The 25,279-nt window shown below is 42.7% G+C and overlaps 1 protein-coding gene across 2 annotated transcripts in view; it reads left to right on the top strand.

Moving 5' to 3' along the window:
- The first annotated feature begins 961 nt into the window (after positions 1-961).
- xpo4 (exportin 4) overlaps positions 962-25,279 on the top strand; it is a 43,655-nt gene continuing 19,337 nt past the window's right edge. For both annotated transcript variants that reach the window (XM_029711826.1, XM_029711825.1), the window contains exons 1-6: positions 962-1,044; positions 2,680-2,785; positions 3,378-3,519; positions 3,645-3,783; positions 23,539-23,655; positions 23,804-23,957. In XM_029711826.1, the coding sequence (XP_029567686.1) occupies positions 979-1,044; positions 2,680-2,785; positions 3,378-3,519; positions 3,645-3,783; positions 23,539-23,655; positions 23,804-23,957 (724 nt within the window). In that variant the 5' untranslated portion in view covers positions 962-978. The remainder of the gene's footprint in view (positions 1,045-2,679; positions 2,786-3,377; positions 3,520-3,644; positions 3,784-23,538; positions 23,656-23,803; positions 23,958-25,279) is intronic.

Below are 25,279 nucleotides of genomic sequence, written 5' to 3'. Positions count from 1 at the left end.
AGATGGATAAAAATTCTGATAAACGTAATTGCAACTTTTTACCAGCAGAGGAAGTCCAGCACACAGCCTGTCCTTCGCCACACAGGCATTATATTCAGGGAGAACTAGTTATCACCAACAATAATTATGTACGAATTGATTACAATGTCAAAAATATATATTTAGCCACTATGAGGTATCAAATACTTATCTTACACAAGGAAACAATCAGATAGAACAATCAGAAGTCATACAACAGATAACAGGCTGAAATCGAATGGCAACAGATGTTGCGGGCTCAGATTAGGACATGCACACTCCATTTTGGACATAGGCTTATAACTGTCACATAGTTCAAAATACGTGGTATTTGGACATAAGCCTATTGCTGTCACATAGTTGTAAAAAACGTGGCCACATATTTTCTAATAACTTACATATCTCATTAAAATAATTTACATCATAATTTGAATCTATAAAATCACATGTAACACAATCATCCAATAATTGATCATAAACCCAGAGGACCTATAATTTATGATAAGGTAACGGTAGTAACATAGATCTCTGGTAAGTAATTTATACATTCTTAATAAATAGGCCTAATGGGGTATAGTTTAGTATTTATAGTTACCACGTTTATCAAAATTGTACAAATAATTTTCTAGTCAAAAGTTGAGTAAAAAGCTTTCAATCAGACATTTTGAGATGAGGATTCAAATGATTTGTGTTAAGTTTTTTGGTGAGATCTATGGTGGTAGGAATAGTCACTAAAAATGTAAGTATCACAGCATATCACGTTTGCAAGCGTCCTTGGCTTGTAAAAACGAAGACCCTTACGCTCAATATTTTATGGCTATCTATTTCGATTACATAACCTCCAAAGAGTCACGCACCATCCTAAAACACCCTGACAAGAGTGTCTGTGCATGAACTCATTGGCTCCGAGTACCGCTTAATCCCACAATGCAGCGCATGGCGCGTCATTGAAGAGGGACCATGATGGCGGCGGTCGGTTCACCAGAAGTGATTTCACAGCTGGAAAGCGCTGCCAAAGTTTTAATGGTGAGAAATATAATGTCATTTTTGGGTGTTTTTTGGTATGTGCTTTGTTCTGGGTTTTACTGAGAGTTATGAGACGGGGAGCGATTTAGCGGGCACAGTTATTTCTCTGAGAAAGGATCGCGATGCGTGGCGCAGTGATGTCTCCATCCCGCAAAAAATCCAGGATAGCCATCATCCCCCAAAAGCCACTAGCGATATGTGACAGTGTCTTGTGACATTTTTTTCCTAAAAACTTAACTAGTAGAACACACATGTTTACAGGGACCCACACACTTGTTTAGTTAGTTTTATACAATATGTAGTTGTATTTCTTCCACAATAGACAGTTCGGTGAGCATTCCCATTGCACGGCGTCGTTAGACACTGTTGATTCACCATGTTCCATAGCTAGTAGTTACTGACTTTACCCTCGACCTGTGGCCAACGTGATGCATCAGTCAAGTAGGGCGCCGTCTCAACTCCCTGAATAAATCATAAAGCCCAGTTTTAGTAAAATATAAAAGTCATATATTGGAAACAATTAGCTAACCATGTGTTGGCTAAAAGTTCTTGGATCATACACTTGGTCAAGCACCATGCTTGGGTGTGGGTATAATTTGTGGAACGTTCCAACAGGAATCTGTTCCAAAAACGTGAATAACAAGGGTGCTAACAAACAACGCATACAAAGTTGTATAGCGGCCGAATAAGATACTGGGTAGGGAGTGGGCTGTTTCATTAAGTTTTCACTTCATCACGTTTATTCCGAAACATTTCTCTGGTAGCCTATGGACAAACATTAAGAATAAGCTACGTGGTGAGTTGATGCCTATTCGGCAGCTAGTTAGCTAACGTTAGGTGAATTGATCGTGCTACTTTGTATGCGTTTGTTGGCAACATTGTACTTTAGGAAGTTTTTGGAACAGATTCCTGATGGAACGTTCCACAAAGTATACCCACCCCCATGCATGGTGACGGAAGGGCTCTGGGAGCTCGTGCCCGTTACCTTGATTCCCTCTCATTCGAAGAAATCATAACTATTTGGCCAAGTTAGTTATATTCGATACGTATTTATTTATTACTACTATTATAATCAGACCTCACTAATAGTGTTTTGTTATGTTTCTGCTCTCCAGAAATAGGCTGATGTTTATTAGACATGAGTTAATGAAGAAGTGTATTGAAACTCCAGTACCCTTATGCACCTTTAAGGTGCGCTCGACTATTCCCTTATAACACCGTCCAGGTTATAATGGGTTAAAATGGACTTCCTAAACAAGTGTGTGTGTGTGTGTGTGTGTGTGTGTGTGTGTGTGTGTGTGTGTGTGTGTGTGTGTGTGGTAGGGGGAAGGGTTGGGCATGGGTTGGGGGAAGGAAGGCCCTGTCGTGCCTGTGGTCAGGACAGATAAAGGGTATTTTTCTCCTGCTGGCTGCTGAGTCAGAGAGCTGCTTTTACTGCAATTAGGCTTTACCTGGAATGTGATTTTCCTGCAGAGCTGAATTATAGCCACACTCCTTGGCTGACTGCTTGTGTATGCATAGCTGTCCATCTGTGGGAATAATTTAAAGTGGTGTGTGTGAGACTTATTGTACGTAGTTTAGATATGGTGTAATAATTGACTGTACACTAATTGTGTGTGTGTGTGTGTGTTTTAGGCACCGCCGTCCATGGTCAATGCAGAACAGAGGCAGCATGCAGAGCACATATTCCTCTCCTTCAGGAAGTCTAAATCACCCTTCGCTGTCTGCAAGCACATCTTAGGTAAGAATCACTATACAAATGCTTCAAAACACTCAATGTTTGTTTGTTTGTGTGTTACTTAGTGTTTGTGTAATCTGCTGTATCTCCTGAGATTGGTTAGTAGTTTCACTGTTTTTTGTTTTGTGAACTCATTAACTTATGTTTGAGTGTGCTGTGTTTTCCCACAGATACATGTGATACTGTGTGTGTGCTATGTGCATGTGTGTCCAGAGACCTGTAATTCTGTCTCTCTGTGATTAATCTCTCCCTTCACAGCGACCTGTAATTCTGTCTCTGTCTCTGTGATTAATTTCTCTCCCTCCACAGAGACCTGTAATTCTGTCTGTCTCTGATTAATTTGTCTCTCCCTCCACAGAGACCTATAATTCTGTCTCTGTCACTGTGATTCATGTCTCTCCCTCCACAGAGACCTGTAATTCAGTCTCTCTGTGATTAATTTGTCTTTCCCTCCAGAGACCTGTAATTCAGTCTCTCTGTGATTAATTTGTCTTTCCCTCCAGAGACCTGTAATTCAGTCTCTCTGTGATTAATTTGTCTTTCCCTCCAGAGACCTGAAATTCAGTCTCTCTGTGATTAATCTTTCCCTTCACAGAGACCAGTAAGGTGGACTATGTGCTGTTCCAGGCGGCCACAGCTGTCATGGAGGCGGTGGTACGGGAGTGGATCCTGCTGGAGAAGGCCAGCATCGAGTCGCTCCGAACATTCCTCCTCACCTACGTCTTACAGAGACCCAAGTAGGCGTGTGTGTGTGTAAGGGGGGGGGGGGGGGGGTGTATGAGTCAGTGTAGAGGCAGCATTCATTCGATTCTCAAGTATGTCGCAATCTCACCTCATGCAGTCTCCTCTCTCTCTCCCCCAGTCTGCAGAAGTATGTCCGGGAGCAGATCCTGCTGGCTGTAGCCGTCATAGTAAAGAGAGGTTCTCTGGACAAGTCCATCAACTGTAAAGGCATCTTCCACGAAGTCAGCCAGCTCATCAGCAGCGGCAACCCCACAGTGGTAAGAAACACAGGCCTGATTCGTAAACTCATCCCCGACGCAAGCGAGACATGTATTCTTGACTCCACTATGATTATCAAAGTCCTATCACGTAATATGTCAAACATAGAAAATATAATTTCCGGTATGGTGACCGTGAGGTAGTCAGTTGAAGGTTATCCGTTTGGCATTCCATTTCTTTACTAAAATATGCCTCTTAAATTGGAAAGAACTCAACTCTAAAGTCAAGAAATAACTGAAACGTTATGTTGGTAACTGCATGTTATGGAAAATACTATATAGAGAAATAGAGACAAACAGCTAAACAACACAACCATGGACCAAGTAGCTGACGACTCGACTAAAGTGAGTTGAGGCAATACTAACAGAAATTTGCACTGCCAATGACAAACTGTCTAAGCAGATTAAGAAAATATCCGGAGTCTAAAAAATCTAAACTGTTATGACTGGACTGGGCAAACACGGAGGAGACGAAAATCAGGTTAACCCTGGAGAAAATCGCACAAGAAAGCTCCAGAAAACCGTGGATTAACAAAAATACATCATTACGAGGCTTACTGAAAGATTAAACGGGATGGAGGACTTCAGTCGTTGTTTAAATCTTAGTTTCGTAAATTTCCCAGAAAGCTGTGGAACAACCGGAATGGAAAAATTCCTGGAAAAGGTAAAACCACAACTACTGGGCCAGGAGAACTTCACATGGGCTCCCACAATCGAACAAGCACATCTAACAGGCGGGCCGAGAGGGGACACGAGCAGCAAACGCAGCAAATGGGAAAAACAAATCACTTTCCTTCTGGTGTACCCCGCACAACTATGGGTCAAATGGAAGAAAAGAAACATCACACTGAAATTAGCAAAACAAGCTACTCGATTCCTGGGTAACCTGGACAAGGAGAACGGTGGAAATGTCAATGAATGAACTCAAATCAAATGTTATTTGTCACATGCGCCGAGAACAACAAGTGTAGACCTTACCATGAAATGCTTACTTACAAGCCCTTAACCAACAATGCAGTTCAAGAAATAGTAAAAAAAATAAAAAAATAAATAAACTTAAGTAAATAAATCAAAAGTAACACAAGAAAATTACATAACAATAATGTGGCTATATACAGGGGGTACCGAGTCAATGTGCGAGGGTACAGGTTAGTCGAGGTAATTTATAAAGTGACTATGCATAGATAATAAACAGCGAGTGGCAGCAATGTAAATAGTCCAGATGGCCATTTCATTAGTTGTTCAGCAGTCTTATGGCTTGGGGGTAGAAGCTGTTAAGGAGCCTTTTGGTCCTAAACTTGGCGCTCCGGTACTGCTTGCCGTGTAGTAGCAGAGAGAACAGTTTATGACTTGGGTGACTGGAATCTTTGGCAATTTTTTTGGGGCCTTCCTCTGACACCGCTTAGTATATAGGTCCTGGATGTCAGGAAGTTTGGCCCCAGTGATGTACTGGGCCGTACACGTTACCCTCTGTAGCGCCTTGCGGTCAGATACTGAGCAGTTGCCATACCAGGCGGTGATGCAACCGGTCAGGATGCTCTCGATTGTGCAGCTGTAGAACTTTCTGGGGACCCATGCCATATCCTAAAATCAATTTTTTTTGGTCACATGCACATGGTTAGCAGATGTTAATGCGAGTGTAGCGAAATGCTTGTGAGTCTCCTGAGGGGGAAAGGGTGTTGTCGTGCTCTCTTTACAACTGTCTTGGTGTGTTTGGACCATGGTAGTTCATTAGTGATGTGGAGACCAAGGAACTTAACTCTCGACCCGCTCCACTTCAACCTCGTTGATGTTAATGGGGGCCTGTTCGGCCTGCCTTTTCCTGTAGTCCACGATCAGCTCCTTTGTCTTGCCAACATTGAAGGAGAGGTTGTTGTCCTGCCACCACACTGCCAGGTCTCTGACCTGCTCCCTATAGGCCGTCTCATCGTTGTCGGTGATCAGGCCTACCACTGTTGTCGTCAGCAAACTTAATGATGGTGTTGGAGTCGTGGGCGAACAGGGAGTTACGGAGGGGACTAAGCACGTACCCCTGAGAGGCCCCAGTGTTGAGGATCAGTGTGGCAGATGTTGTTGCCTACCCTTACCACTGTATAGACTACAGGACAGCCTCCCAACAGACAATGTATGACAGATAGGCCACTGGACTATTGAACTGTTTAGGCGACTGAAATTAGGAAAATGATGGACTATTACACCCCACCACACCAAAACACAAAAAAATAAAGGCATGTGTTGTTAATGCCTTCACTCACACACTATTGAAAAGACAATCACAGCACCACTCAAGCGAGCTGTCTAAATGAATAACACTTTAATGACGGTTGGCTATTGAGTCTAAATGACAACCCATTAATTGGTAGGCTATAGCCATAAGCTATTTCTTTAAGTAATGAACTGACAAGTGAACAAGACTACATTATGATTTTTATGAGCTGGACGATTATTTTTTTAAATAATTGCTCCCCAGCTAATAGGCTACAAAGACCTGAGTGGGTGGGAAGAATTTAAATGGCCCACATGTAAAAAAAGATGCTGAAATTGTAAACACACAGTACTTTTATTTTTGTTGCTCTCTCTCCCTTTTTTAAAATGGATTTTACTTTTGCCCGAATTAACGCACGATAACGGGGAAATGTATATATTAATTGAAAATGTGTTATTAATGTGGGCAACATGATATCATCTTGTGTTGATTATATTTTTATTCTCCCATAGAAAGTACAATAAATAATGGTAAAGAATTAGTTAGTGGAATTAGCAGATATGAAACAGACTATCAGTAAAAAAAACATTTTTAAATCCCACTTTATGCTACAAAAACAACTTTAAAAGGTTTTAAAAATAGGTTCTATTTGACTCAACATTCCATGACATACAGTAAGGCATTGTTGGCAGAATAGATGGATGCAGTTCAATGCATGATTAATATAATTCACCATTGCATGAATTAGCAGTCCCAAAAAATATTGATTTCAGGTTGTAAATCACAGCTGGTCGTTTACATTAACTGCTTCCACCCATTCGGGATGCAATGTTTCAGTTCAAAATGGATGACTGTAACTAAGGCTGGGAATGTCAATACAATCAAACTAGCAAGATGATCACAAGTCACGTGGCTAATAGGCTAGCGCACATCTGTCAAGGCCCGTGGGCCGAATAGGACACACAAGCGAGTATAAATGAGTCAGTCAACAGTTGAGTCATCTACTTTATGAAATTACAGCCTGCGCTCGCATCGGTGAATTCAACTTCAATTGTGTTGCTTTTGTGTGTCCTGTTTACAGCGAGCAGGCGAGCAGCGGAGGGAACGTGTACAGACACATTCCACATTCCTAGCTAGGCTACTAAAATGTTGGTCTAGCTTCGGTTTGTAAAGCTTGACAATGACTAACCCCCCCCAAAAACCTGCAACAAAACACCATGCAAAGGAGAAACATGTAGGCCTATTACAGCAACATTTGAGCAGTAGCCTAGGCTGGCTACTCAACTACAATACATTTTAAGTGCATCATACAGCAATTCTGCATTCAACGGCACCGGTGATCCATGCAGTGCAAAAAAATGAAAACCGTTGAAATGTAAAATCAACCTATAGCTCCGTTTTTGTTATTTGGAGTTATTAAATACTTTTTGATTAGGGTAGCAGCATATTATGCACATATGCAAGCATAGCAGCAAAGACTGGACAAATATTATTTCTGTTTTAATATGTTAAAATGTTATACAGCATTTACCAGTGGCCATTTTGTAAAGGGACATATATTATTTTCTAATAAAACAATGGCCAGTTATGCTTTTTTTAATGTATAAACAAAACAAATAGGCTATGGCTGGCACTCAAATTTGTTGTGTTTTTTCAATATGGCCCGTGCACTGATTGTTTGACACCTCTGGGCTAGCGTATCTATATATGTAGCTAGCTATTTATTTAGCAAGTTAAAAACACGGAGCCTAACTTTAGCTAGCTAGCAGCCGGGAGGATGTCATGTCATTGGAGGAGTGGGTGAATGGCCAGCCTGGTCTCATAGACTTGACGTAAATGTAAATCTGGGACACTCAAATGAGTATGATATGTTATGTTTGGTATGGTTACATAAGACAGATGGTTACCTAAGGCTAAAACAAAAGTAGGGTGGTTGGTTGGGGTGGATGGGTGGGCATATAACGCGAATGTTTAGCAACCCAAATGTTGCGAGTTTGAATCTCATCACAGACTTGAGCATTTTAGCTAATTAGCAACTTTTAAATTATTGACTACTTTTTAGCTAGTTTGCAACTACTTAGCATGTTAGCTAACTCTTCCCCTAACCTTAACCCAAACCGCTAACCCCTAGCCTAGCTAAGGTTAGCAAAATTGTAACATATTGAACGCTTTGCAAATTCCTAACGTATAATCCGAATTGTAATTCATAACATCATATGAAATGGGTGATGGACATCCACAAATGAATACATATCATAACATATCATACTAAATGTAGTGTCCTGGATTTATGGACAGAATACTACAAAATGCTGAGAGGCGGTTGGAGTGAAAGATCCCCCCCCCCCATATCATTTTTCGTGGCTACAGCTAGAATTGCAGGTGTCATTTGGTTTGCTAGCAAGAAATATGAATCGCTTTGCTTTGCTGAACTTGTCAATCCAATGTATACTGCTCAAAAAAATAAAGGGAACACTTAAACAACACATCCTAGATCTGAATGAAAGAAATAATCTTATTAAATACTTTTTTCTTTACATAGTTGAATGTGCTGATAACAAAATCACACAAAAATAATCAATGGAAATCCAATTTATCAACCCATGGAGGTCTGGATTTGGAGTCACACTCAAAATTAAAGTGGAAAACCACACTACAGGCTGATCCAACTTTGATGTAATGTCCTTAAAACAAGTCAAAATGAGGCTCAGTAGGGTGTGTGGCCTCCACGTGCCTGTTTGACCTCCCTACAACGCCTGGGCATGCTCCTGATGAGGTGGCGGATGGTCTCCTGAGGGATCTCCTCCCAGACCTGGACTAAAGCATCCGCCAACTCCTGGACAGTCTGTGGTGCAACGTGGCGTTGGTGGATGGAGCGAGACATGATGTCCCAGATGTGCTCAATTGGATTCAGGTCTGGGGAACGGGCAGGCCAGTCCATAGCATCAATGCCTTCCTCTTGCAGATACTGCTGACACACTCCAGCCACATGAGGTCTAGCATGGTCTTGCATTAGGAGGAACCCAGGGCCAACCGCACCAGCATATGGTCTCACAAGGGGTCTGAGGATCTCATCTCAGTACCTAATGGCAGTCAGGCTACCTCTGGCGAGCACATGGAGGCCCCCCAAAGAAATGTCACCCCACACCATAACTGACCCACCGCCAAACCGGTCATGCTGGAGGATGTTGCAGGCAGCAGAACGTTCTCCACGGCGTCTCCAGACTCTGTCACGTCTGTCACGTGCTCAGTGTGAACCTGCTTTCATCTGTGAAGAGCACAGGGCGCCAGTGGCGAATTTGCCAATCTTGATGTTCTCTGGCAAATGCCAAACGTCCTGCACGGTGTTGGGCTGTAAGCACAACCCCCACCTGTGGACGTCGGGCCATAATACCACCCTCATGGAGTCTGTTTCTGACCGTTTGAGCAGACGCATGCACATTTGTGGCCTGCTGGAGGTCATTTTGCAGGGCTCTGGCAGTGCTTCTCCTGCTCCTCCTTGCACAAAGGCGGAGGTAGCAGTCCTGCTGCTGGGTTGTTGCCCTCCTACGGCCTCCTCCACGTCTCCTGATGTACTGGCCTGTCTCCTGGTAGCGCATCCATGCTCTGGACACTACGCTGACAGACACAGCAAACCTTCTTGCCTCAGCTCGCATTGATATGCCATCCTGGATGAGCTGCACTACCTGAGCCACTTGTGTGTGTTGTAGACTCCGTCTCATGCTACCACTAGAGTGAAAGCACCGCCAGCATTCAAAAGTGACCAAAACATCAGCCAGGAAGCATAGGAACTGAGAAGTGGTCTGTGGTCCCCACCTGCAGAACCACTCCTTTATTGGGGGTGTCTTGCTAATTGCCTATAATTTCCACCTGTTGTCTATTCCATTTGCACAACAGCATGTGAAATTTATTGTCAATCAGTGTTGCTTCCTAAGTGGACAGTTTGATTTCACAGAAGTGTGATTGACTTGGAGTTACATTGTGTTGTTTAAGTGTTCCCTTTATTTTTTTGAGCAGTGTATTTGGCATCAATCAAATGGGCGGGAAAGCAAGTTTCCATTCAGTTGTCAAAGCTTGGGTTGGGACAAGCATGCATTGGCAGACAAACTGCAGAAGGATGAGCAGGTTACTATTCCCCATTGTTTATCAGTACAATTTTGAAGGCCAACTAGCTGAAAAAGTTTGAGAGTGTTTATCTAACGTTCCCTCATTAAATTTTTAGCTCCTCTTGCTCTGCCTAATACAGGTTGTTGATCTTGTTGATGTGCATAGGCAGCTGAGGGAGGGATAGCCTACCATTTCATGGTTGTTTGATCAATATGACTGTGAAGTTCCCAAATGTTAGAGGACTCTTTTGGCATTTACATATTTGCAGGAATCCATTCAGGTGTATTTTGTGTTCGAATTATCTAAATTTGCGCTGTTGCCACTGCCTGTAAACACCATCCAGGTCATAGTGAATGATGGCAGGCCCATGTGGCAGAAAGCCTATATACAAATATAACTTTTTTGCCTATATTATTTGTATGTAGGCCTATATACAAATATATGAATTGTGTGTATATAGGCCTACTGTAGCTCTGATTGGCTATGCCACAACGGTCTGCGTAGACTCCGGTCCTGGACAAGACAGATGTTTTAATTAGGTTTTATTTACTGCAGTGTCTTAATTGTTCAAACGCAAGGCTGGTTTCCCACTCTATATTATTATAGAATTTTCACAAATGCCTTACTACAGTGAGGGGGAAAAAGTATTTGATCACCTGCTGATTTTGTATGTTTGCCCACTGACAAAGAAATGATCAGTCTATAATTTTAATGGTAGGTTTATTTGAACAGTGAGAGACAGAATAACAACAAAAATATCCAGAAAAACGCATGTCAAAAATTTTATAAATTGATTTGCATTTTAATGAGGGAAATAAGTATTTGACCCCTCTGCAAAACATGATTTAGTACTTGGTGGCAAAAGCCTTGTTGGCAATCACAGAGGTCAGACGTTTCTTGTAGTTGGCCACCAGGTTCGCACACATCTCAGGAGGGATTTTGTCCCACTCCTCTTTGCAGATCTTCTCCAAGTCATTAAGGTTTCGAGGCTGACGTTTGGCAACTCGAACCTTCAGCTCCCTCCACAGATTTTCTATGGGATTAAGGTCTGGAGACTGGCTAAGCCACTCCAGGACCTTAATGTGCTTCTTCTTGAGCCACTCCTCTGTTGCCTTGGCCGTGTGTTTTGGGTCATTGTCATGCTGGAATACCCATCCACGACCCATTTTCAATGCCCTGGCTGAGGGAAGGAGGTTCTCACCCAAGATTTGACGGTACATGGCCCCGTCCATCGTCCCTTTGATGCAGTGAAGTTGTCCTGTCCCCTTAGCAGAAAAACACCCCCAAAGCATAATGTTTCCACCTCCATGTTTGACGGTGTTCTTGGGGTCATAGGCAGCATTCCTCCTCCAAACACGGTGAGTTGAGTTGATGCCAAAGAGCTCCATTTTGGTCTCATCTGACCACAACACTTTCACGCAGTTGTCCTCTGAATCATTCAGATGTTCATTGGCAAACTTCAGACGGGCATGTATATGTGCTTTCTTGAGCAGGGGGACCTTGCGGGTGCTGCAGGATTTCAGTCCTTCACGGCGTAGTGTGTTACCAATTGTTTTCTTGGTGACTATGGTCCCAGCTGCCTTGAGATCACTGACAAGATCCTCCCGTGTAGTTCTGGGCTGATTCCTCACCGTTCTCATGATCATTGCAACTCCACGAGGTGAGATCTTGCATGGAGCCCCAGGCCGAGGGAGATTGACAGTTGGGTCAGGGGAGAAAGAGAGAATGTCCACTTGGGAGAGATGAGGATCCCAGTGCCACCACCCCGCTGACCAGAAGCTCTCGGGGTGTGCGAGAACACGTGGGCAGACGAGGAGAGAGCAGTAGGAGTAGCAGTGTTATCTGTGGTAATCCATGTTTCCGTCAGGGACTGGAGGGAAGCATAGGCTGAGATGAACTCTGCCTTGTTGGCCGCAGATCGGCAGTTCCAGAGGCTGCCGGAGACCTGGAACTCCACGTGGGTCGTGTGCGCTGGGACCACCAGGTTAGAGTGGCAGCGGCCACGCGGTGTGAAGCGTTTGTATGGCCTGTGCAGAGAGGAGAGAACAGGGATAGACAGACACATAGTTGACAGGCTACAGAAGAGGCTACGCTAATGCAAAGGAGATTGAAATGACAAGTGGACTACACGTCTCGAATGTTCAGAAAGTTAAGCTTACGTTGCAAAAATCTTATTGACTAAAATGATTAAAATGATACAGTACTACTGGCTGGTGAAGTAGGCTAGCTAGCAGTGGCTGCGTTGTTGACTTTGTTTAAAAGTGTAGCTGGCTAGGTAACCTCGATAATTACTCTAAACTACACAATTATCTTAGATACAAAGACAGCAAAGACAACTATGTAGCTAGCTAACACTACACTAATCAGATCGTTCCGTTGTAATGTATTAGTTTCTACAGTGCTGCTAGTCGGTAGAAGTTGACTAGCTAGCTAGCAGTTGTTGACTAGGTAGGAGAACGGTGGCGCGGCGACGAAAATAGCTGGCTAGCTAACCTCGATAATTACTCTAAACTACACAATTATTTTAGATACAAAGACAGCAAAGACAACTGGAAATAATAATTGAAATTTGAATACGATTTGAATACGATTTAATGTTGCTAAATCGCTGTCAGTTCCACTTTAAATGAATGTTGAAGAAACATGGGCAATTGCCGAGTTTGTAAACAAGACAGTTTATATGCGCGAAGCCCTCAATTATGCACCTTTCAATTATTATTTCCAGCTCTTTGTTGAACAATTACAGTATGCATACCCATTGACTTATTCCTATTTTGTTGTTACAGCCTGAATTGAAATGGATTAAAATAAAAATAATTCTCACTCATACACACAATGCCTTATAATAACAAAGTGAAAACATGTTTTTAGAAATGTTGGCTAATTTATTGAAACCTTAAATGCAGAAATATCTATTTTACATAAGTATTCACTCCCCTGAGTCAATACTTTGTAGAAGCACCTTTGGCAGCGACTACAGCTGTGAGTCTTTCTGGGTAAGTCTCTAAGAGCTTTCCACACTTGGATTGTACAACATTTGCCCATAATTCTTTTCAAAATTCTTCAAGCTCTGTGAAATTGGTTGTTGATCATTTCTAGACAAGCATTTTCAGGTCTTGCCATAGCTTTTCAAGTAGATTTAAGTAAAAACTTTAACTTGGCCACTCAGGAATGTTCACTGTCTTGGTAAGCAATTCCAGTGTATATTTGGCCTTGTGTTTTAGGATATTGTCCTGCTAAAAGGTGAATTTGTCTCCCAGTGCCTATTGGAAAGCAAACTGAACCAGGTTTTCCTCAAGGATTTTGCCTGTACTTATCTCTATTCTGCTTATTATTATCCTAGAAAACTGAAAATATGAAGAGTGATACTCAGTGATGTGTTGTGTTGGATTTGCCCCAAACATTACACTTTGTATTCAGGACATGAAGTTAATTTCTTTGCCACATTTTTTTCGTTGAATTTTTACTTTAGTACCTTATTGCAAACAGGATGTTGTGGAATATTTTTATTCTGTACATGCTTCCTTTTTTTCACTCTGTCATTTAGGTTAGTATTGTGGAGTAACTACAATGTTGTTGATCCATCCTCAGTTTTCTCCTATCACAGCCATTAAACTCTAACTGTTTAAAAGTCACCATTGGCCTCATGATGAAATCCCTGAGCGGTTTCCTTCCTCTCCGGCAACTGAGTTAAGGAAGATGCCTATTTTTGTATTGATTGTGTTTATTGATAAACCATCCAAAGTGTAATTAATAACTTGCTCAAAGGAATATTCAATGCCTCCTTTTTGTATTTTTACCCGTCTACCAATAGTTGCCCTTTGCGAGGCATTGGGAAACCTCCCTGGTCTTTGTGGTTGAATCTGTGTTTGAAATTCACTGCTCGACTGAGGGACCTTAAAATTATCTGTATGTGTGGGTTACAGAGATGAGGAGGTCATAAAAAAATTATGTTAAACACTTATTGCACACAGTAAGTCCATGCAACTTATTTTGTGAGTTAAGCACATTTTTACACCTGAATGTATTTATTCTTGCCATAACAAAGGGGTTGACTACTTATTGACTCAAGACAGTTCAGCTTTACATTTTTTATTAATTTGTAAAATTTTGAAAAACCATAATTCTACTTTGACATTATGGGGTTGTGTGTGTGTGTGTGTGTGTGTGTGTGTGTGTGTAATCCATTTTAAATTCCGGATGAATACTTATGTAAATGTGATTTAATAAACGTAATAAATTGTAATAAGTTATGTAAAAATGTTATAATAAAATATGCAAAAAATACATTTCAACTATTTTTGTTTTGTCGTAATGGGGTTGAGTGTAGATTGATGAAGGGGAAAAAAACAATTTTAATCCATTTTAGAATACGGCTGTAATGTAACAATGTGGAAAAAGTCAAGGGGTGTGAATACTTTTTGAAGGCACTGTACACTGGCAGCCCAACACACAGTACATACTCCCACACACATATGCATACTGATGCCACACACACCACATATGCTGCTCCTAGTCACTTTACCCCTACCTATACACTACGTTCGGAAAGTATTAGGAGCCCTTGACTTTTCCACATTTTGCTACATTACAGCCTTATTCTAAAATTGATTAAATTGTTTTTTTCACCCTCAATCTACACTCAACCCTATTATGACAAATCAAAAGTTTTTAATAATTTTTTTTTGCACATTTTATTAAAAAGGAAATCCCTTGAATGAGTCGGTGTGTCCAAACTTTTGACTGGTTCTGTCTGTCTGTCCCAATAACCTGCATTAAGTACAGGACAGATTCATTCAGGAAACATCAAAGGGGAGGAGGTGAAAGGAACATGAGGGATTTATTGTTTTGTTTAGTTTTTTATGTCTTGTTAATACATGCCCACTAAGAAGCATGAGGTTTGGCCAATACTATTTTTATTGTAGCTGTTTATGTATATTGCCCTCCACTAATATTGGCACCCTAAGTAAATATGAGCAAAACGGGCTGTGAAAAAAATGTCTGCTGTTTATACTCATTCAAAATATTCACAAAAATCAAACCTTTATTTGAAGTAAAATTATTGGGGAAAAAATACATGTGAAATAAATATTTTTCTCCGAAACATGTGCCCCAATTATTGGCACCCCTAGAAATTGTTATGAGTAAAATCTAACTGAAGTATATTCCCAATATGAGCAAAACTGTGATTTAAAAAAAATATTTATCCTCTTGGTCTTTTAATTCAAAATATTCACAAAAATCAAACCTTTTAATTAAAGTAAAATAGTTGAAAGACAAAATACATTCTCATCAAAAAACAAGTATTTTTCTCAAATGTGTGCCACAATTATTGGCACCCCTTCATTCAATACTTTGTGCAACCTCCCTTTGCCAAGATAACAGCTATGAGTCTTCTCCTATAATGCATAATGAGGTTGGAGAACACATGGCAAGGAATCTGAGACCATTCCTCCATACAGAATCTCTCTAGATCCTTCACATTCCGAGGTCCACAGTTGTCCGAGGCCCACTCTTCAGCTCATCCCACATGTTTTCTATATGGTTTAGGTCAGGGGACTTTGACGGCCATGGCAAAACCATGATTCTGTGGTCAGTGAACCATTTTTGTGTTGGTTTTGAGGTGTGCTTTAGAGCATTGTCCTGCTGGAAGATCCAACCATGGCCCAGTTTAAGCTTCCTAGCAGAGGCAGTCAGGTTTTGATTTAATATCTGCTGGTAGTTGGAGTCCATGATGCCATGTGTCCTAACAGCCCCACAACATCAAAGATCCACCACCATACTTCAGTGGGGGATGAGGTACTTTTCTTTATGGCTATCTTTCGGTCTACGCCAAACCCACCTCTGGTGGGGTTTTTTCTCCATAAATGCTCTATTTTGGTCTCATCTGACCATAGAACCCGGTCCTATTGAAAGTTCCAGTAACGTTTGGCAAACTGTAGGCGCTTGAGTTTGTTGTTTGATGACAGCAAAGGCTTTTATATGGCAACCCTCCCAAACAACTTGTGGTTATGTAGGTGGTGTCTGATCAGAGTTTTGGAGACTTTCTGACCCCAAGACCCAACTGACGTCTGCAATTCTCCAGCTGTGATCCTTGGAAATTTTTGGGCCACTCTAACCGTCTTCCTCACGGTGGTGTCAATAAAGACAGACGTCCTCTTTTTGTCGCACATTACTGTGTTCTTGGGTCTTTCCCATAGTCATGGATGACTATGGGAAAGACATGGATGACTTTCCAAAGTCATGGATGACTATGGGAAAGACATGGATGACTTTCCAAAGTCATGGATGACTATGGGAACTTGGCCTGTGTGTCACCTCATATTTATACCCCAGTGAAACAGGAAGTCATGGCTTAACACTTAAGTGTTCCTGATCACTCAGGTGACCTTAACTTAAAATATGAATGGGAATATACAGTGGGGGGAAAAACGTATTTGATCCCCTGCTGATTTTGTACGTTTGCCCACTTACAAAGAAATGATCAGTCTAATTTTAATAGTAGGTTTATTTGAACAGTGAGAGACAGAATAACAACAAAAAAATCCAGATAAACGCATGTCAAAAATGTTATAAAATGATTTGCATTTTAATGAGGGAAATAAGAATTTGACCCCTCTGCAAAACATGACTTAGTACTTGGTGGCAAAACCCTTGTTGGCGATCACAGAGGTCATACATTTCTTGTAGTTGGTCACCAGGTTTGCACACATCTCAGGAGGGATTTTGTCCCACTCCTCTTTGCAGATCGTCTCCAAGTCATTAAGATTTTGAGGCTGACTTTTGGCAACTCGAACCTTCAGCTCCCTCCACACATTTTCTATGGGGTTAAGGTCTGGAGACTGGCTAGGCCACTCCAGGACCTTAATGTGCTTCTTCTTGAGCCACTCCTTTGTTGCCTTGGCTGTGTGTTTTGGGTCATTGTCATGCTGGAATACCCATCCACGACCCATTTTCAATGCCCTGGCTGAGGGAAGGAGGTTTTCTCCCAAGGTTTGACAGTACATGGCCCCGTCCATCGTCCCTTTGATGCGGTGAATTTGTCCTGTCCCCTTAGCAGAAAAACACCCCCAATGCATAATGTTTCCACCTCCATGTTTAATGGTGGAGATAGTGTTCTTGGGGTCATAGGCAGCATTCCTCCTCCTCCAAACACGGCGAGTTGAGTTGATGTCAAAGAGCTCCATTTTGGTCTCATCTGACCACAACACTTTCACCAGTTGTCCTCTGAATCATTCAGATGTTCATTGGCAGACTTCAGACGGGCCTGTATATGTATTCTTGAGCAGGGGGACCTTGCAGGCGCTGCAGGATTTCAGTCCTTCACGGCGTAGTGTGTTACCAATTGTTTTCTTGGTGACTATGGTCCCAGCTGCCTTGAGATCACTGACAAGATCCTCCCGTGTAGTTCTGGGCTGATTCCTCACCGTTCTCATGATCATTGCGACTCCACGAGGTGAGATCTTGCATGGAGCCCCAGGCCGAGGGAGATTGACAGTTCTTTTGTGTTTCTTCCATTTGCGAATAATCGCACCAAATGTTGTCACCTTCTCTCCAGCCTTGTGTAGGTCTACAATCTTGTCCCTGACATCCTTCGAGAGCTCTTTGGTCTTGGCCATGGTGGAGAGTTTGGAATCTGATTGATTGATTGCTTCTGTGGACAGGTGTCTTTTTTACAGGTAACACGTTGCGGTTAGGAGCACTCCTAATCTCAGCTCGTTACCTGTATAAAAGACACCTGGGAGCCAGAAATCTTTTTGATTGAGAGGGGATCAAATACTTATTTCCCTCATTAAAATGCAATTCAATTGATAACATTTTTGTCAAATGCATTTTTCTGGATATTTTTGTTGTTACTCTGTCTCTCATTGTTCAAATAAACCTACCATTAAAATTATAGACTGATCCTTTCTTTGTCAGTCGGCAAACGTACAAAATCAGCAGGGGATCAAATACTTTTTCCCCCCACTGTACTTCAGTTAGATTTTCCTCATAAAAATTTCTAGGGGTGCCAATAATTGTGGCACATGTTTCGGAGAAAAATATTTATTTCACGTGTATTTTTTTCAATTTTACTTCAAATAAAGGTTTGATTTTTGTGAATATTTTGAATGAAAGACCTAGAGAATTAGCAGCAAAGAAAAAAAATTCACAGCCCGTTTTGCTCATATTTAGCAAGGGTGCCAATATTAGTGGAGGGCACTAAACAATTTGTTTTCAAGATCCATCTCAATATCACGTGTTGTGGATAATACTTAAGAAATGAGTACATTAAATGGATACTTAGGGCTTTTGGCAATGCTAGCAGATACCCATAGATTTCCAGTCATTGCATTAACGCTAGTTAGCATTGGCTCGCGAAAATACATATGTGACACAGAGACATAAAAATGGTATCCACGAGTTCATCTGACTCTGGGGAAGTAGATAAAGGGCCACATTGGCATCCAAATAAAAGATAATACTCCTATTACTCTCATGTCCACAACAAATTTTCAATAATTTACTTTTGTATTGTAACATTTTATTTTAATTGACCGTGTTTCTGCATGTAAATGCCTTCCTAGAATAATTACAGACGACAGCCTATTGTACTTCACATTTAAGCTCAAACTTCCTTTGACAATAACAAAGACATGGCGATTCAGCACAATGTTACTTGGGACCCTGGAACTGTAAGCTAAGAACACTGACTGAACACCTCCCTCTGCAACTGTATCCTGGACTTCCTGACGGGCTGCCCCCAAGTGGTGAGAGTAGGCAACAACACATCCGCAACGCTGACCTTAAACACGGGGGCCCCTCAGGGGTGCGTGCTTAGTCCCCTCCTGTACTCCCTGTTCACCCATGACTGTGTGGTAACACACAACTCCATCACCATCAAGCTTTCCAAAGACATGACGATGGTAGGCCTGATCACAGACAAAGATGAGACAGCCTATAGGGAGGTAAGAGACCTGGCAGTGTGGTGCCAGAACAACAACCTCTCCCTCAACATTAGCCAGACAAAGTAGCTGATCGTGGACTACAGGAAATGGAGGGCCGAGCATGCCCTCATTCACATCAACGGGGCTGTAGAGGAGAGGGTTGAGAGCTTCAACTTCCTCTGTGTCCACATCACCAAGGACCTATCATGTTCCAAACATACCAGCACAATTGTGAAGGGGGCACAACAATGCCTCATCCCCCTCAGGAGACTGAAAAGATTTGGCATGGGCCCACAGATCCTCAAAAAGTGATACAGCTACATCATTGAGAGCATCTTGACTGGCTGCATCACCGCATGCTATGGTAACTGCTGGGCATCCAACTGTAAGGCATTACGGAAGGTAGTGCATACAGGTCGAGCTCCCTGCTATCCAGGACCTCTATACCAGGCGATGTCAGCGGAAGGCCCTAAAGAGTGTCAAAGACTCCAGCCACCCAAATCATAGGCTGTTTTCTCTACTATCACACGGCAAGCGGTACCGGAGCGCGAAGTCTGGGGACCAAATGGCTCCTGAACAGCTTCCACACCCAAGCCATAAGACTGCTGAACAGTTAATCAATTGGCAGCCCTGACTATTTGCATTGACACGCTTTTTATTTGCAATGGCTCTATGCACAATCACTGGACTCTACCTATAGTTGAAGTCGGAAGTTTACATACACCTTAGCCAAATACATTTAAACTCAGTTTTCACTATTCCTGACATTTTAATCCTAGTAAAAATTCCCTGTCTTAGGTCAGTTAGGATCACAACTTTATTTGAAGAATGTGAAATGTCAGAATAATAGTGGAGAGAATGATTGATTTATTTCAGCTTTTATTTCTTTCATCACATTCCCAGTGGGTCAGAAGTTTACATACACTCAATTAGTATTTGGTAGCATTGCCTTTAAATTGGGTCAAATGTTTCGGGTAGCCTTCCACAAGCTTCCCACAATAAGTTGGGTGAATTTTGGCCCATTCCTCCTGACAGAGCTGGTGTAACTGAGTCAGGTTTGTAGGCCTCCTTGCTTGCACACACCTTTTCAGTTCTGCCCACAATTTATTTTATAGGATTGAGGTCAGGGCTTTTTGATGGCCACTCCAATACCTTGACTTTGTTGTCCTTGAGCCATTTTGCCACAACTTTGGAAGTATGTTTGGGGTCATTGTCCATTTGGTAGACCCATTTGCGACCAACCTTTAACTTCTTGACTGATGAAATGTTGCTTCAATATATCCATATCATTTTCCTCCTCATGATGCCATCTGTTTTGTGAAGTGCACCAGTCTCTCCTGCAGCAAAGCACCCCCACCACATGATGCTGCCACCCCCATGCTTCACGGTTGGGTTGGTGTTCTTCGGCTTGCAAGCATCCCCTTTTTTTCCTCCAAACATAACAATGGTCATTATGGCCAAAGAGTTCTATTTTTGTTTCATCAGACCAGAGGACATTTCTCCAAAAAGTACAATCTTTGTCCCCATGTGCAGATGCAAACCGTAGTTTGGCTTTTTTTATGGCGGTTTTGGAGCAGTGGCTTCTTCCATGCTGAGCGGCCTTTCAGGTTAGGTCGATATAGGACTCGATTTACTGTGGATATAGATACTTTGTACCTGTTTCCTCCAGCATCTTCACAAGGTCCTTTACTGTTCTGGGATTGATTTGCACTTCTCACACCAAAGAACTCGTCTCCTTCCTGAGCGGTATGACTGCTGCGTGGTCCCATGATGTTTATATTTGCGTACTATTGTTTGTACAGATGAACATGGTACCTTCAGGCGTTTGGAAATTGTTCCCAAGGACGAACCAGACTTGTGGAGGTCTACAATTTTTTTTCCTGGGATCTTGGCTGATTTCTTCTGATTTTCCCATGATGTCAAGCAAAGAGGCACTGAGTTTGAAGGTAGGCCTTGAAATACATCCACAAGGTACACCTCCAATTGACTCCAATGATGTCTCCAATGATGTCAATTAGCCTATCAGAAGCTTCTAAAGCTTCTCTTTACAATCATTTTCTGGAATTTTCCAAGCTGTTTAAAGGCACAGTCAATTTAGTGTGTGTAAACTTCTGACCCACTGGAATTGTGTGAATTATAAGTGAAATAATCTGTCTGTAAAATATTACTTGTGTCATGCACAAAGTAGATGTCCATGTGCATTCGGAAAGTATTCAGACCCCCTTCCCTCCACATTTTGTTTCATTACAGCCTTATTCTAAAATTGATGAAGTGTTTAATTTAATCCATATACACATAATACCCCATAATGACAAAGCAAAAACAGATTTTTAGATATTTTTGCAAATTTAAAAACAATTTTTTTTTTTAAACTGATAGCTTATTTACTTAAGTATTCAGACCCTTTGCTATGAGATTCGAATTGAGCTCCTGTTTCCATTGATCATCCTTCAGATGTTTCTACAACTTCATTGGAGTACACCAGTGGTAAATTCAAGTGATTGGACATGATTTGGAAAGGCACACACCTGTCTATGTAAGGTCCCACAGTTGACAGTGCATGTCAGAGCAAAAACCAAGCCATGAGGTCGAAGGAATTGTCCGTAGAGCTCCAAGACAGGATTGTGTCGAGGCACAGATCTGAGGAAGGGTACCAAGAAATGTCTGCAGCATTGAAGGTCCCCAAGAACACAGTGGCCTCCAAGACTTTTCCTACAGCTGTCTGCCCGGCCGAACTGAGCAATCGGGGGAGAAGCGCCTTGGTCAGGGAGGTGACCAAGAACCTAATTGGTCACTCTGACAGAGCTCCAGAAATCCTCTGTGGAGATGGGAAAACCATTCCAGATGGACAATCATCTCTGCAGCACTCCACCAATCAGGCCTTTATGGTAGAGTGGCGAGACGAAAGCCACTCCTCAGTAAAAGGCACATGACAGCCCACATGGAGTTTGCCAAAAGGCACATAAAGGACTCTCAGACGATGAGAAGCAAGATTCTTTGGTCTGATGAAACCAAGATTGAACTCTTTGGCCTGAAAGCCAAGCGTCACGTCTTGAGGAAACCTGGCACCATCCCTTCAGGGGAAGCGTGGTGGCAGCATCATGCTGTGGGGATGTTTTTCAGTGGCAGGGACGGGGAGACTAGTAAGGATCGAGGGAAAGATGAATGGAGCAAAGTGCAGAGATCCTTGATGAAAACCTGCTCCAGAGCACTCAGGACCTCAGACTGTGGCAAAGGTTCACCTTCCAACAGGACAATGACCATAAGCACACAGCCAAGACAACGCAGGAGTGGCTTTGGGAGAAGTCTCAATGTCCTTGAGTGGCCCAGCCAGAGCCCGGACTTGAGCCCGATGGAACATCTCTGGAGAGACCTGAAAATAGCCAACCTGACAGAACTTGAGAGGATCTGCAGAGCAGAATGGGAGAAACTCCCCAAATACAGGTGTGCCAAGCTTGTATCAATATGTTGAAAAAGTCAAGGGGTCTGAATACTTTGTGTGTGTGGTGAACAAGTCCACTCCCTCAAATCCGATAGTAGATTTTCACTGTACTTCTGGCTTTAAAGAGCAACTGCCCCTAAAATCCATATTCTCATTTAGAAAATGCCCAATGTGGCATCTGTGAGTCACACATTTATTCTACTGTCAAAATTGACTTCAAAGTGTAAATAGGATCATTTTGATCATAAAGTCAGTCTTGTCCAAAACAGTTTTGTGAGACTGCATCAAAACGTAAATGAAGGTTGGGTTTGTTTCAATCCTGTCCACATGCTGGCAGCACACAAGTAATCATGAATTCGGAGTGCAGCTAGTGCAACCCAATCGTAATGCCCATGGTCAATTCGGATGGACTTTGGATATACCTATGGGGCTAGGTTGGGGACCATCAGTAAATTACATAATGTACATAGGACAATACGTTAAAATTCTAATAGCTCCAAATTTCAATGACTTAACCTCAAACCAACTATAAATTGTAGAAATTCATATACAAATATTGAAAGCATTTAATCAGAACTAAAAGGTGTGCAACAGGAAAATAGTGTCATTTTACATTTTAATTTATTGACCGTCCCTAACCAGCCCCGGAGATATGCTATCCAAAGTCAAATCAATTTTGCCACGTTTGCACAAGCTTATTGGCGAAATAATTTTGCAAACTTTTCCCACCTGTGAGCACACGAGACACGCACATAAAAAACAAGGCCAAATCAGGAAGTGCTGTTGCCCTTTAAAGGCCCATGCTGTTTCCCACTTTTCCTTTGAGATTTCTGGTCTCACCAACCTTATATGAACTCTCCCAGTAGTAGAGCTCTCCTGTCTCCACTAGATGGCAGTCTGTGTCTTCAGGAGGCCAGGTAGTGTTTCAGGAGGCCAGGGAGGGGTTCAAGGCCTGGCTCTCTTTTAGATCAGGCCTCTGTAGTAAGCTGGCTGCTATTCTGTCAGCTACCCTCAATGTGAAATATGACCAGACGGTGTGTGTGACCTGTGTGTGTATGTTTGTGCACCTGCAGCAGACGCTGGCCTGCTCCATCCTGACGGCCCTCATCAGTGAGTTCTCCAGCTCCAGTAAGACCAGTAACATCGGCCTCAACATGGAGTTCCACGGCAGCTGCAAACGCATTTTTCAGGTCAGGCCTCTTCTCTTCCTCCTGCTCCTTCTCCTCTATCCTCTGTTCCTTTCTAAGTGAACACTATGTTATCTCTGACTTGGTAGGAGTATGTTTGTTTGCTTACATTGACAGTTTTGTGTATTTTTGTCCTAATGTGTGTGTTCAGGAGGATGACCTTCATCAGATCTTCATGTTGACCATGGAGGTGCTGCAGGAGTTCAGTCGCAGAGAGAACCTTAACGCTCAGATGTCCTCAGTGTTCCAGAGATACCTGGCCCTGGCCAATCAGGTCCTCAGCTGGAACTTCTTGCCACCCAATCATATCCTTTCTCTAGTCTGCAGTGTTTCCCCATTGGTGGGTTAGGACCTATGTTAACCCAGAACTTAAGTCTTACATAATTGGTCAGCTACTCAATTAAGTTCTGGGTCCGTATGAGTTAAGAGAAGAGATGCTAGAACAAGGAACGAAACCGGCACTAGGAGCGGAATCGTCTCTTTGCAAGTTTGGGGCCGAATGTCGTTTGGACAGAAACATTGGTCTTGTTTGTTTTTGTCATAGGAATATTCGGGGGTCTTGGGTTCAGTGCAAAAGGTTTGGGGTGTGATATATGGTCGTACCATTATGTTTTCATTTGTTGCTCTCATATTTGGCTGTGTTTGTGTTGGTGTGTTCTAAGTCGTGTGTGTGTGTGTGTGTGTGTGTGCGTGCGTGCATGTGGGCGTATGTGTGTGTCATTGGCGCGTTAATCCTACTCAGACCGGCAGCCTCTCTCTCTCTCCCGCCTCTCTCAGTATTTAAATGGATCTGAGGTGGCGTCGCTGCCAACCAGGGTTATGTATCACTTTCAAAGAGGCCTTTTGTGTCTGTATCTGCCCATACCAGATAGCAGCCCAATAACCAGGCCTCTTTAAGGGGGGCAGGCAAGGGGGTCAAGGGCCGCCAGCCTCTTTAAACCCCACTGCTTGTTGAGTGTCCGTCTGGAATACCAGATACCCTCGTGTGTGTGTGTGTGTTCCAAGTGGCAGTTAGTCAGTGTGGGTGCTGTCTGAATGATTGTTGGAACAGAGAACAGATTTATGAAGACTCCTGGGAAGGTAAAGTGGTGTGGCTTTCTGTACACGTGTATCAGACATGTCTCTGTGTTTGAATGTGAGTGTGTGTCAAGGGGCTGTTCCTTAATTGCATGCTTGACAGCCGTAGCCTGGCTCGATCCTTCACAAACCAACCCGCGGCATGTTTGGCATCTGTCCACGCCGCACTCCCCCTCTGGGCCATGGCGTGTGTCACCTCTGAGCCGCGCTCCCTGTGCGTTAGTACGACAATGCGTCTCCACACTGACATTAACCCTGAGGTCGGGTTGGGGTCTTGCTCAGGCTTCAGGCCTGCCCCTCGCATTGACCCACTGGAGACCTTGACACACATACACTCCAAAACAGTGAGTTATGCTGTCTTGGGGACGGCTGTCCTAACTCGGACAGGAGAGGGGGGAATTGGGGAGAGCAGGGGAGAGCGAGGAGGGAGGGAGGGGGTGAGGGGCATTCCTCCAGTGTTATTTCACATGACAGGGCTGCAAGCGAGACTTAGTGGAGGATGTATCACTTAAACCCCCCCCAACTCCTTAACATAGCTTTGTACTCTTAA

Source organism: Salmo trutta, chromosome 24, assembly GCF_901001165.1.
Source record: "Salmo trutta chromosome 24, fSalTru1.1, whole genome shotgun sequence".
Taxonomy (NCBI): domain Eukaryota; kingdom Metazoa; phylum Chordata; class Actinopteri; order Salmoniformes; family Salmonidae; genus Salmo; species Salmo trutta.
The sequence above is the reverse complement of the archived record's forward strand: the minus strand, read 5'-3'. Positions and strand labels throughout refer to the sequence as shown.